This window comes from Aphelocoma coerulescens, chromosome 5, assembly GCF_041296385.1.
Source record: "Aphelocoma coerulescens isolate FSJ_1873_10779 chromosome 5, UR_Acoe_1.0, whole genome shotgun sequence".
NCBI classification, from domain to species: Eukaryota; Metazoa; Chordata; class Aves; order Passeriformes; family Corvidae; genus Aphelocoma; species Aphelocoma coerulescens.
Window position 1 is genome coordinate 67,057,091 of NC_091019.1, and position 14,271 is coordinate 67,071,361.

The 14,271-nt window shown below is 48.5% G+C and overlaps 1 protein-coding gene across 1 annotated transcript in view; it reads right to left on the reverse strand.

Moving 5' to 3' along the window:
- Nucleotides 1-14,271, reverse strand: part of FANCM (FA complementation group M) — a 55,755-nt gene that overhangs the window by 25,407 nt on the left and 16,077 nt on the right. Inside the window, exons 5-10 of the mRNA XM_069018698.1 lie at nucleotides 6,094-6,225; nucleotides 5,166-5,298; nucleotides 4,836-4,964; nucleotides 4,308-4,409; nucleotides 2,672-2,859; nucleotides 1,753-1,959 (exon numbers count right to left, since the gene is read on the reverse strand). Of these exons, the coding sequence (XP_068874799.1) occupies nucleotides 1,753-1,959; nucleotides 2,672-2,859; nucleotides 4,308-4,409; nucleotides 4,836-4,964; nucleotides 5,166-5,298; nucleotides 6,094-6,225 (891 nt within the window). The remainder of the gene's footprint in view (nucleotides 1-1,752; nucleotides 1,960-2,671; nucleotides 2,860-4,307; nucleotides 4,410-4,835; nucleotides 4,965-5,165; nucleotides 5,299-6,093; nucleotides 6,226-14,271) is intronic.

Consider the following 14,271-nt stretch of genomic DNA (forward strand, 5'->3'; position numbering starts at 1 on the left):
GAATCTCCACACTGAGTCTCTTTCCAGTTCTGTTAAACTTAAAAAAACCAACAACAACCCCAGAAAACACCCTAGAGAAAAAACAAACAAACCGACCAAGACAATATTGGTTTGCAATTAAACTTATTTCCTGATCTCAACATAACAAAATTATATACAATGACTGTTCTACCTGGGGGGAGGTTCTGCTTCAAAGATATCTGAGAAAATCTGGACCACAGAGTAATCCAACTACTTAAGTGAAGCTCCAAGGAATTTAAGGGACTATTTTATATCCCATTACAGAGCAGAGCTTTCAATAGTAACCAGCCTCTGTAAGCAGCATGAGAAAATATCTATTTACAAGCTCTACTCAGGTTTATCATTTTTAACTCTCATCCCTTCAAAGCAACTTTTTTCCCCTCAGGGAGGATTCTTTGCGTCCTCATTCAGAATTAAATCCCTGCCACCCACAAATGTAAACCAGAGCTACAGCATTGGCTGGAATAAATGAAATAGTACCAAGAGTCTGAAATTTTGGGTTTACAATTGGTTTGCACCTCCTTTCACCAGTGATGGCAGCAGGGACTGCCCAGCCTGTGCTGCCCAAATCCTGCCCTGTCCCATTCCATGGATGAGCCCGGGCCCTGCAAGGCTGTGGGATGGAGCTGGCACAGCTGTGGTGGGACCCCCCAGCTCCCAGCACACATTTCCAGCGGGACATGGATGTCCCAAGGGACAGTCTGTACTCAGGGATGATTAATTATGCTCTGCCTGAGTGCTGGGCTCCAGGAACTCAGCCAAAGTGGATTTGCACCTAAGCCGATCTCTTCAGCCTCACACGCAAGAGCACGGCCACTAAAGCCAGCTCTGAGCGCCGGTGTCGTCACCAGCCCAGTAAGTACCAGTCTGAACACCCAGCGTCACCAGCAGCACCACCAGTGTCCCCTCCCAGCTCCAGCCCCCGCCCCACACCTTCCTCTGCACCCTCGGAAAACCCCTGGATGCTCCGAGTTTCATTTGGTGACACGGCAGGCTGGGAGAGCTGGGAATGCTCACCTGGAGAGGAGAAGGTGAACTCTCTCCAGGGAGAGCTCCGAGCCCCTTGCAGGGCCTAAAGGGGCTCCAGGAGAGCTGGAGAGGGACTGGGGACAAGGCATGGAGGGACAGGAGCCAGGGAATGGCTTCCCAGTGCCAGAGGGCAGGGCTGGATGGGAGATTGGGAATTGGGAATTGCTGGCTGGGAGGGTGGGCAGGGGCTGGGCTGGAATTGCCAGAGCAGCTGGGGCTGCCCCTGGATCCCTGGCAGTGCCCAAGGCCAGGCTGGACATTGGGGCTGGAGCAGCCTGGGACAGTGGGAGGTGTCCCTGCCATGGCAGGGCTGGGATGGGATTTAAGGTCCCTCCAACCCCAATCATTCCATGATTCTGTGCTAGAGTTTCCTGTGACAGAGTGAAGGAGGAGGCTGAGCAGAGACTCACTGCGGGCTGCAGCTTTGTCCCAAGGGACAGGGACAGCATCCAGGGAGAGTGTGCCAGGCAGGCTCAGGCTGGATACCAGGGAAAGACTCTTCCTCCAGAGGCTGCTGGGCACTGCCCAGGCTCCCCAGGGAATGGGCACGGCCCCGAGGCTGCCAGAGCTCCAGGAGCGTTTGGACAGCACTGCCAGGGATGCCCAGGGTGGGGTTGTTGGGTGGTCTGTGCAGGGCCAGGGGCTGGGATGACCCCTGTGAGGTCAGGCTATCCCTGACCCCCTGACCATGCCCCCACTCACCCTCTCCTCGCGGCCCTGGGCCAGGATGACCACGATGCGGCCGTGGCGCCGGCGGCCGGTGCGGCCCATGCGCTGCACCAGGCGCACGGGGCTGCGCTGGGCGTCGAAGCACACGATGAGATCGACCTCGCCGATGTCCAGCCCCTCCTCGCCCACGCACGTGGACACCAGGGTGTTGTAGCCTCCCTCCCGGAAACGCCTCACCACCTGCGGGGGACAATGGGAATGGGAGTGCCCAGCTCCGCCAGGAAAACGGATTCTAAAATAACAGTTAAATAACAACTAAAATAGCGACTATTCTAAAATATAGTCTAAATATATATAATATTAATATATTGATTAATTATTATATTAATATTCTAAAGATATTCTAATTATATTTTAGAATAGTTGTATTCTAAAATAACAACTCTTTTTAAGTTTCCCAGCTGCTGCCCTGTGATCAAACACCACACCCCAGTGTGGCCAACATCAGCATTTCAACTCTTGAATTCTAAAATAAAGGGAAAAAAGCACACCTCATTCTGACTCCAACCATGGCATTCTTCTAAAACTTATTTCCCAACTTTGCATTGGGGTTATCTTTTTTTTTTTAACTTTTCTAGATCAAAATTTAATAGATCTCATCTTTCCAACCTACAAAAAAAATAAAATTTCCATAGCATGTATTTGCATATTTCCCCAGATTTTTGCCATCTAAATGTAGCAGCTGTTAATATAATATGAATCTATAAATTATTTCTATATTTTGTTCAGTGGGTACAATTTTGGATACTCTGGAAGCTTCTGCACTCCACAGGGATTTCCTAACGACACCTAAAGTTCAGCCACTGCCACACAGTCAATGCTCCTGGAGTTCTTTACACAACATTGATGCTCTTCATCACTAATTCCTGGCCCAAGTCTCCTCTTTCCTCACCTCCAGCTGCTCCTTCTGGGTGAAGCCTCTGGTGCTCTTCCCTGAGGAGTGTCCCACGAAGGTCATGGCCCGCACAGCCGGGCTCAGCCGGGCCAGCATCTCGGCGATTTCCTGCACGCTGTCGCGGAACGAGGAGAAGATCATCACCCTCGTGTCCCCACTTTCACTCTTGCCTTCACCTGCTGGATCTGAAAAATGTCAGGTTTTAATAGAATTATCAATAAAGAAGGACGGGGCAACCCACAAGTTACACGTTCACAGCTCTTGTCTCATTAACGGGAAGAGAACGTGGGCAGAAAATGCTCTAAGATCCATCTCCTTGAAAAATTCCTCTTTGGAATCAAAGCATCTCTAATTTTGGAGGATTTACACCAAGCATGGTGAGAATGTCTTGTATCTCAGGTGCCCTTACTAAAGTCACTTTGAAAAGCTGGGGTTGGATGGGAACTGTTTTGGAATGAAGTTCAAGACACCGTTGTCTCCATTTCTCCAGTTTAAGACCCTCAGGACAGCAGAACCACAATCACACAATCCAGAATGGTTGGGGTTGGGTTAAAGGGACCTTAAATCCCACCCAGTGCCACCCCTGCCATGGCAGGGACACCTCCCACTGTCCCAGGCTGCTCCCAGCCCCAATGTCCAGCCTGGCCTTGGGCACTGCCAGGGATCCAGGGGCAGCCACAGCTGCTCTGGGTAATAAATGGAGGAGAAAGGGCTGGTGGTACTTCTGATATGGCTGAGGACTTTGGGCATGAATTCCCTCCTTCTCCATCTCCAATGTAGGGTTTTTCAAGCGGAGGCAAAAGGAGGGAGGGAGGCTGGGAGGGCAGAGAGAACTGAATGGGAAGGGGGGAAAAAGGAATTAATTGCATTAAATGCACTGGGACATATCCTACAGTTACAAACACAGAACTGGGAAACCTTAAAGTTGCCTACTAGAAAGCATCAGTCTTTTCAAGGGTTTGCTGAGAACAGTGCATTCAAGAGAGAAAAGAAAATACAAAAAGAAGAGGGAAAGGCAGGTCAGAAATTATCAGAATGCCACAGAGCACAAAGATCCAAACAGGCAAGAAATAAAGTGAACAAGCTGCAAAACAAATGTTATTATTACTCATGTAATCATTCCCAAAGCTGGAATCAAGAAGCTGAAACATCCCAAACCCAAAGAGATCTGAATGACATCTCTCCATAAAGATGAAAAACAATGAGAGACAGGTGAACGTAACCAGAGGGTTTGAACTTCAAATTGATGCCTCAGAGTTTTTAATTCTTAGCCTCAGGCCAGATATCAGAACTTTTATCCTTAAGGTCCTTAAATGTGTTCATGTAACTCTGCAGGAGGGACTGGCAGCAGCGCCCTGAGGGGAGGCTGCCAGGACAAACTGGGACAGGACCAGCAGGAAACGTGGTAGCCCCAGGACTGAGCTGCCTATCCCTGTTTTACTCAGCTGTTAGAGCAGTTTATATCAAATTAATAATGAGAATTTATAGCAAGTTTTATTTTATAGAAATCTTAAGTTCTTTTAGAGGGGAAGATACACAATCAAGGCAATAAAGCAGCACAAGATGGGAAATCAGTCAGGAGAATATTCCTTGTTTCCATCCCCAGGTTTTCTCTTTGGTTGTTGGTACTCACCAGAACATCCCTTTTTCCAGGATTTGAAGTGTTCTATCACGATTTCTTCCAATTTCTTTAATTTTGGATGGCTGTAGACAAATTCCTTTTTCTTTTCCAACACTGGAAAGGAAATAAAGCAACGAAGGATGTAAATAAACCTGCAACGAGCAGGAAGGTTTAGTGAACTTCATTCCCTCCCACTGCAATTATCCGAGTCAGACCCAATTCCTGATACGAGTTCTAAACAGAACAATAAACTGCTGACAGAAGCTCATTTGTTAAACCCAGTTCTTGAGAAAGTGCTACTTTTGTTAGAGTCACACTGGAAAAGACTTACAGTGACACAGTCGTATTTTAACCTTCACTTTAAAGCAAATTAAAAACTTCAAACATGGAAAACTTGATTGAAAGCAGCTAAAACCACCGAGGGAAGAGAGAGAGGGAGGGGAGAGAGAGTATTGGGAAGCCAGTCGGGAATAAAGAGCAGCAGGCAGTGCAGCACGACTTCAAACAGGAACATCCTGTCCCTGAGAGGGGAATCCTGACCTGCTGTGCTCTTGCACACACTTCCATTCTCAGGAGCCCCAGCAGTGGCTGAGAACACGTCCCGAAGCTGCTGGTAGAGCTCCATGAAGTCCTCGTTGCGCCCCAGCTCGGTCTTGGTGCGGGATAACCCTTTGGAGAGAGTTGGAACACCTCAGGATTTTATTTGCTTTCTCAAACACACTCTGTCTTTAACAGAAGGGGAACAAAACACCAATTCCATCTGCAACCCCTCTTTCCCTAAGCTGTTTTGTGCCAAACCAGCCATATAGTGAGGGAAATGAGATGAGAAGAGTGGAGCTGAAAGGAGGGATGTTCCCGAGGACATTTCACCTTTGGATCCATCCATGATTCCCCACAGGTAGATGAATAAGGAGCGGATTCCCATCTGCAGCAGCAGCTCGTACCCGTGGTACAGACTGATACAGAGGGCAAAGTCTCCTTCAATGATGCCTTGATGGATTCCCTGTGGGAGAAAAGCAGACTCAGACTGAGTTAGGAAGTGGCTGAGGAGCAGGAATCCCACTGCAATTCCTGACCAGAACCAGGGTGACACCTGAGGAGCAGAGCAAAGCCCAGAGTGATGCCCAGGGAGCAGCTTGTCCATGAGAGCCCTGAGGGGACAGACTCCACAATGCTCAGAGAAGGTGATCCTCTTCCACCTCCAAAATACTCTCCAAAATACCTGTACTGCCTCCCAAAAGGAGCTCATCAACCCTCCAACTCGGACAGCTGAACCATCAGCATTTGGGAAAACAAGGGATTCCCAGCACATCCTCCCAGGCTATGAAATTAAGTCAGGAAAGTTGCCTTGCTTACAGTGAAGGAGATTTCCCACTGCTCTTTTTGAGGCACACAGTCTTTTTAAAGGCAGTTTTCTTTAAGTTTACAAAATCTGACCATTCCATGAGGATTTACCAAAATACAGGAGCAGGAATATAGCTTTGAGAGGAAAATGAAAACTTGGCTGTCAGTAATTACAGCGTACGTTCTCACAACAACTTCACTTTGGAAATGGAGTTCCTGATCTTTTCCTTGACCTTCCTGTACTGGCATCCAGAAACATGGAACAATTAGGAACATTTTATAGATTCCATAGATGATCTTTAAGATCCCTTCCATCCCAAACCGTGCTGTGATTCTACGATATTTCATTCCACGGCTAGGAACAGAAATCTGCTTAAAATGTCTCAGGAAATGTTGTAATGATGGATTATTTCTATTTATTCCCTACTTTAATAGCATGAAATAAAGAACTTACTGCATGTTGTGCAGAGGGATTCTTCCTGTACTGATCCCTTGCCAGGATGACCTGGTACTTGGTCAGGCTGGGAATATCCCTCCTGGATAACACTCCCACCTTAATCAGGCGCCCAGCGAACGCTTCCAGCACCTGCAACCAAAACCCAGCACAGGTTGGGGTGGGGGGGGTTGAGCCCTTTGAAATAATTTTATTTTTACAGATCCTACACAACAGAACATGAGCAGCTCATTGGCTTTATTTGAAACACGGAATTTTTCCGAGTGAGCTGTGCTGAATTCTGAGTGCTTTGTTACTGTACCTGGAGCTCTGCCTCAGTGGAAGGTTCTCCATAGTCAGGATGTTTTTAGGTTAACTCTCAAAATTCCTGCCAGAGCACTTGGACAAGGCTCTCAGGAACAGGGTGGGATTGCTGGGGTGTCCTGTGTGAGGTCAGGAATTGGACCCGGATCTCAGGAATCTCAGGAGATTCCATGAACATGGTTCCCTAAGGATTTGTGCCCCCCTTTCTACAGACCAACACCCTCCTGCCCCCAGGATAGCCCTGTATCCACCCAGGAACCGAGAAGGGGAAACACCCCTGGGGTCTGGACTGGAACAGGGGCTGACTGAGCAGAGAGGGAGCGGAACGGGATGGACACCCAGGTACGGAACTGGGGCTGCAGCTCCGCTCTCACTGCTCACACTCCAATGGCATTTTGATCCCAGAACACCTGGATTCACCTCTGAGAAGACTGAATTGGGTGAAAGACTGGCCAGAATGTCCAAAATCTGTGTGTGGAAGGGATGGGAGCTGGGACACACGAGCAGAGAGGAATGGGCACAGGCACAGCACAGACACAGCGTGTCCCGTTTCCTTCAGAATCTACCCCAAAACACAGCCTGTTTTCAAACATCACATGTACCTGCTTTCCACCTCGGTGCAGCAAGGACAATAACCTGCACTAATGCATCTTAATCCTGTTTTTCCTCTTTGTTTCCCAGCCTTAGGTGGTCAGGATTTTTCCACAGACTTAGTTTGGCCTGAGCGCTAACTCTGCCATAATTGCAGTAATCAGATTTGTCCTACAAACACTGTTTACAACCTGTTGGCCCCCTTGGCCAAGGGCCCCAAAATCATCCCAGTGCACAAGAACAGGCTGCTCCAAAGGCTGAGACAATTCCCCATTGCTGCTTCCATGCACACCACGCTTCCCAAGTTTTCCAGGCGCTCCAGCAGCAGCACAGCTGCCCTGCCCTGAGAGGGCTGGAGTGTAACAAATGCTTAATGCCTTTAGTGTCTCTTCAGCCCACTAAAAAGCATCCAACTAAACCAACAAAGCCAGGCCTAAGTCAGGCTTCAAACACTGATCCCAGCAGGCCTGGAGCTGGTGGGGAGAAAACGTCCTGGCATGTAAAGAAAGCCACGTGTAAAATGCAACCTGAGTTCATCCCTGAGTAACAGCATTCCACTTGTGCTCTCCAGGCACTGCTCCTGTGCTGGGTTCCCAGATCCCATGAGGATGCACAAATATCCTTAACAAGCACGTGCTGCTCGTGCTCAGGCACTGCAGGGGCAGCTTAGTTTAACTTCTGTCTGCTTGCTTTTATTATTGCTATAGATTACTTTATAATTTAGTTCCTAATATAATTTATTTATAGGTCTTCTTTTACCTTAGTCTGTGTGCGGAGCCTGTGTGGCATTAAAGTGAAAACAGAATCACAGAATGGAATGGTTTGAGTTGGAAGTGACCTTAAATCCCATCCCATTCCCACCCCTGCCATGGCAGGGACACCTCCCACTGTCCCAGGCTGCTCCCAGCCCCAATGTCCAGCCTGGCCTTGGGCACTGCCAGGGATCCAGGGGCAGCCACAGCTGCTCTGGGCACCCTGTGCCAGGGCCTGCCCACCCTCCCAGCCAGGAATTCCTTCCCAATATCTAATCTAAATCTAATCCAAAGTCCTAAGGAACGGAGTGGGAATAACTGCCATTATCAATGACAGCAGCATTAATCCCCCAAAGAATCAAAAAAAAAAAAAAAAAAAAAAAAAAAAAAAAAAAAAAAAGCCAGGAGAAATTTGGAAGGGTGAAGGAAAATTTGTGACAGCCCCAGCTGAACTGGGGGAGACGTGCTGGGGAATTTCCACCCTGCCCATCCATGCCCACGGGTCACTCCAAACCAGCAGACCAGAGCCAGCAGGATAAGCAGCTTACAGCAGATAAAGGGAAATCACAGAAATGGAGCCAGGATTCTGAGGGCTTTGGTGCATTTTGGGTTGCTCCTCTTCCCTGTGAGGGTGGGCAGGCCCTGGCACAGGGTGCCCAGAGCAGCTGGGGCTGCCCCTGGATCCCTGGCAGTGCCCAAGGCCAGGCTGGACACTGGGGCTGGGAGCAGCCTGGGACAGTGGGAGGTGTCCCTGCCATGGCAGGGGAGGCACTGGGTGGGATTTAGGGTCTCTTCCAACCCAAACCATTGCATGACTTTGCTCTGGGCCGTGGGATGGGCCCAGGCCTGGGGCAGCCCCTGCCTGCCCACTCCGTGTTCCCTGGGGCACCTGGAGTCAGCCCAGCTGTGGGCACTGAACATCCAAAGGGCTCCAGGGCCTTTCCCAGCCCTGTCCAGGTCTCCTTTATCCCCCGGGAAGCTGGGTCACAGCCTCCCACAGCTCCCGGGAAAAGCAAGGCAGGACACTCCAGCCCCAGGCATTCCTTCTAATTAAGGCTCATGGATTAATTAAGCGAAATAAACCACTAACACCTCTAACACCACCAACAAGCAAACACCAACTGGAGGCTACAACAGTGCCAGGAATTTCTGGAGGAAAGGGGTGGGGGGAAATGAAGATATCAAACGTTGTTTTCTCAAAATACAGTCAAAACCATTCACCCAAGCCACTGGGAAGGCTGAATGCACAAGGCATTCATTTTTCATATTGGTGAGAACAAAATCCAAGATGTAGTTTTGTTTTAAGGGTGTAAAATCCAGAACTTTGTGTTCTGTCACAGAGTTCGTTACTGTTCTTTGCTTTTCAATCTGGGCTGTACCTGACAAGTCCCCTTAAAAGGACACAGACAGAGATGTCAGTGCCAGCTACAGGAAAAGGGATTTACAAAATACATCAAAATGCTGAGCACGGAGGAAGAACTCAGTGCTTTTTATTTGTATGGATACCACTGGAATAGCTCATTACCCTCCCATCAAACCCCAAGCAGTTGGACATGAGGACACCTGAAGTGCTGAAGATGAAGCTTAAACTATGTCTCAAGTAGTGGAAATGGAGTCAGTATTTTCATAAATGTTCCTCTAGAAAAGAAATTAATGTTTTCATTAAAAAGTACTGGCCACAAAATCTAATATTTCAGCACTGGTTTATTATTTCCTATACTTGCAGAGCTTTTTTTTTTTAAGAAATCTCCATTACATGTGCTTTTCTGTTTCATCCCTTGACCCAGTTTCTAACATATAAGAAAATGATATTGTCCCTGTTTGCTCAATGTACACCCCTGTCTGATTTAATCACCTTCTGCCAAACAAACCCAGCACTGTTATGAAAGACAGCAGGATCCAGTCACCTGGAGCTTCAGAACTAACAGGGAACAGTAAACACAACCTACTTAGGAGAGAATCAGACCCCACACTGCTCACTGATTGCATTTATCTTGCCTCCATAGCTTCAGTTTTAATTAAAAAGATAATACTTCTGGAAAAGTCCCCTCGGCCTTTCCAAAACATTGCAGTGTTGTGTTACCCAAACACAGCTATAGAATTAATTCCAATTAATTGCTTAGGAGCGCTCGTGGCTTTCTCCAGCTCACTAGCTGGAGTTCAGGGCTGACAGATTTACAGGAGCAGACAAAAGAGGACTGGCAGAGTTATCCCATCCTGCACTGAACCTGCTGAGAACACAAAGACTTTCTCTGTTCTGAGCTATCTCCCACAGCAAAGCACAATGAGTTCTTGGAGCCTGTACCCACGATGAGCTTAGAACCTGTTTTTGGAGTTCTGATGGGAGCTGAGGACTTGTGTATGGGGCAAAAAGCTGGTCCTGTGCCAGCTACACCTCACTAAAAACTGCTCCTAATCGGTTTTCTGTCGGCACAACAAAAAACAGGGCTCTAAAGGCTCTAAGCAAACGCCCTGACCTAATTATTTTAGTGCAGATTTGCAGGGGTTCTTTGGCAAAGAAAAACACCCATAAATAACAGGTAGTGAGGCTTTTCTTTCGCAGTGGAGAAGGAGGGGTGGCAGAAACCAGCTGCCAAGCAGACAGGACCTCCACAAACAAGGACTCCAAAGGTGCATCCCCTCCACAGGAGCCCCCACAGTGCTCCCAGCCTCCCCTGACAGTCCTGACTGGCTTTTACAGAGTCACACCGAGCTGAAAGAGCTGCACCTTCCTCTACTCTTCCCCTGCTCTCCTAAGCCCCCTGGCTCCATATTTTCAGTGCCCAATATGGAATCCCAGACTGATTTGGGTTGGAAGGGACCCTAAATCCCATCCATCCCACCCCTGCCATGGCAGGGATCCCTTCCCACTGTCCCAGGCTGCTCCAAGCCCCAGTGTCCAGCCTGGCCTTGGACACTGCCAGGGATCCCTTCCCAACGTGCTGGGGCTGAGCTGGTGAGAAGGAAATGAGCCCAGGTAGTGCCAGTGAGGTCCCACCACAGCCCAACACACTGGTCTGTCCTAAGGGGATCCCCCAAAGCAGGAGCAGGGAATAACCAACAGCTCCAGGCCAAACTCAGATCTGTGCTGTGGCCATGCACCTCATGCTCCCACCCTCTGCTCCACATCCTCAAATTTTCAAGGAAGAGAGCAAAGGAAGGCAGTGCAGGGCAAAAGGAGACTCTGCCCTCCGGGCTCTGTTGGATATCAGGCTCAGGAGGGGTTTCCATCCCAAGGATCCACAGCAGGGATGTGACCAGGCTGTCCTAGGGCAGAGATCCTGCAGGGAGGTGTGAACGCAGCCAGAGCCTTCACTGCTCCAGGGAAGGTCAGGGGATGATCCAGAGCATTCCCTTCTTTGTTCCAGAACTTGATTAGGTTTTAACTTCCCTATTTCTCAGCTCCCGCCCTGCCTGGTGTGTGACTCTGCAGTTCCTTGTACCCTGTTCACTGCTGCTCTCTGGGCCAGGCACACATAACAAAGCCTCTCCGGGCCTGCTCTCCAAGGACACCCAGACCGTCCTAGGCCCAAAAGTATCAACCCAAAGCCTCTACAGGGGGGCAAGCTTGGGGAAATTACATCATTAACTGAAGCTTTAATTGGAGAAGGAACCCTGCTGTGCAAATGAACCCAACCTATAAAAGTGTGCAGAACTCGTGCCCTGCCGTCCACCTTGGGGTCCATCTGGGCAGTGGCCTCTGGCTGCCCAGGGGTACCTTTGAAGGCCTTTAAATAAATCCCTGCCTTATTCCCTTACTCCTGTCCAGTCTCTGTGTCTAGGAGGCCTCTTCACACTGAAGCCAGGAAGGTTTGGGCTCCCCAAGTGTGGTACCTTGAGGAGTGTCCATGCAATAACCAATATTCCCAAAAGGAACTTCCAGAAGCAAGTCCCAGGAACAAACCATGTTTAGTGTCTACCAGCTGGGGAGGCTTTGGAGCTCTGACTGGCACTGAGTTTTAGTTTTTCTCTTGCAAAACTTCAGCGTCCTGACAAACAAACTCTAAACCAGGGAGGAAAGTGCATTTTGTGTAAGTTTCCTCCTGACATTTTCTCACCTGGCCAGTAAAGAGAGGAAAGCAGCAGGGATCCAGCAGGGTAGGGTGGATTTTAGCTGATATTGTCACTCTCCAAACCCAATACTGATCAGCACAGTAATGATCTTGGCACCAAAAGTTTTGGTTTAAGTTTATATTAAGTCATTCTGACTCTTCCCAGTCTTCCAGGGACATGAGGCACACTGAAAATCCACTGTTCTTCCCTGGAAGCTGGGATCCATCCAAAAAATCCAACACTTTGTCCTTTTCTAACAGCTGAGTTTTCTCCTGCTACAGCATTTTTCATTTCCTAAAGCTTATAAAACAAGACCCACAGATTTTACTTTTCAACTAATTTCACCAAGAACAATTTTACTTTTTACTTGAAAAAGAAGTGGCTTTGCCACATCAACCTGCCACTCAGTACGTGACTGTCAGACAGAAAGGAGCATCACACTGAGGATGGGTTGAATCTGAATTTTTTAAGGCTGAACATTAGTTTTTCTGTTATATTCAGAAATAGAACCTGCCAGGAGAGCACCAAGAGCACAGCCCTACCACAACCGTGTTATCTCAAGAGTGGCTGTTTATCAGCCAGCAGTCATACACAAAATAAGCACGTTAGGGGAAAAAAAAAACAACAAATAAAACAAAAATCAGCTTGTTCCACCTGCAGTAACAACAAGTTCCTCTTATCTATCCAGACACAGACCATCACATCTTCAGCACTCTATCAAATGCAGCAATTACTAAACTCGTCAGAAATCAAAGCTAAATTAAATACACAAAGAATAATTTGTACAGATGGAATTTTAAAACAGGATTTTAAACTCCTCCCAGATTCTTTCTCATAGTCAATATTCTGTGGCATTTCTCACAAATAGAGAAATTTAGCTGTGATTTTAAACTATTTTTCTGCCGGTTGGTTTTTCTTTTTCTTCCCTCTCATCTCCAGCAAAGATGCTTAATACTTAAAACAGAAATAATTTCATTTAAGCAACCATTAATTCACGTAATTAATACTTGAACGAAAGAGTCGGGACTGTTTTCCATGAATTATTTATGCAGGATGGGCAGAAAAAGAACCTCCACACATTGACTCAAACAGGAATGCCAGTTCCTGGAAGAAATCTCCAAGAGCCAGGATGCCCTCCCTCGGTACTGATAACCCAGCTGCCAAAATTCAGTGGAAATTTCCTTCCCCCCAGCACTGGAGTGTGTGACGTGGGATTTACCTGGGGCATGGATGGGTTCCCACTGTGCCTCCCCTCAGGTGCTGAGGGTTCAGCCGGGTGTGAGAGGGAAATGTGGTCACTGCCAGAAATTCCCTGCTGTGAGGGAGCCCTTGGTGCTGCTCTGCGGGCAGCTGCCCGTGAAATCGGATCAGCACCCACCCAGACACTTCAACAAGCGTGGGATCCAGCCTTGCTCCAGGATTTGCCTTCCCAGTGAATTCCAGAGCCGCCCGAAACCCAGAGGCCAAACCCCCTCAGTGGCCGGTGCTTCCCAAAAGCCCTCTCAGGACATTCCCAGTGGCAGCTGTGCCTCCGTTTGCACGTTCCCCAAGGAGTGCTGCCTGGGAACAGCAGGATGTCGGTCTGCCCTGTCAGCAGCACAGTCAGGACGGGCACATCCAGGCTGCTAAGGCAGTTCAGGGATCATTTCCACAGCAAGCTCAGCCCCTGGGGCTGGGGAGCCAAAGCTGAGCCTGGAGAAAGGGACTGACCAGAAAAAGGGAGAAAGGAGGGGGCAGATTAGGCATCACAACAGTCACATCCTCAACCTCCAGCCTTCCCTGTGAGCATCAACAGGGCACAGGAAAGGACTGCTTTCCTATTATTCCAACCCCTAAATGCCCCGAGATTCCCCTTTCCCACCTGCACAAAAAGGGCCACAACAGTCATTTCATGTTAAATTTGGAATGAAAGACAACTACACAGAGTCCACACAGACTCCTGATTGAAATCCAGATCCTGCTTTAATTGCCATATCCACCCCATAACTCACACAAAGCCTTGCCTCAACTGCAAAATTACGCAGCTGAAAACGTCCAAAGCTAGACTTCAGTAACAAAATATCCCAGAGGTTTTGCACTTGTAATATTTTGGAAAGACCTCAGAGACTAACTAAATAAAATGAAAGAAGTGTCTTCAAGGTGTGGTTCGAAAGTAGTGAAATAAAATCACAATAAAGAAGAACTAACGGGACATGAAGAGCAGTGGGGAAAACACGATGCAGAGAACAGCTGGGATGGAGGGAATGAATGGGAAAACAGACAGAACACCAACTTGTGTAAGTTCTGCACTGCTCGGTCCCTGCAGCACTGGGTGAAGGCACAGAGCACCGGGACTGGGCATCCATCCCCGGATCCATCCATCCCTGGATCCATCCATCCCCGGATCCATCCATCCCTGCCCAGCACTGCCCTTCACCAGGCATCCATCGCTCCATGCCCGGCTCCCTCCATCCCTGCCCGGCACTGCCCTTCACCGGGC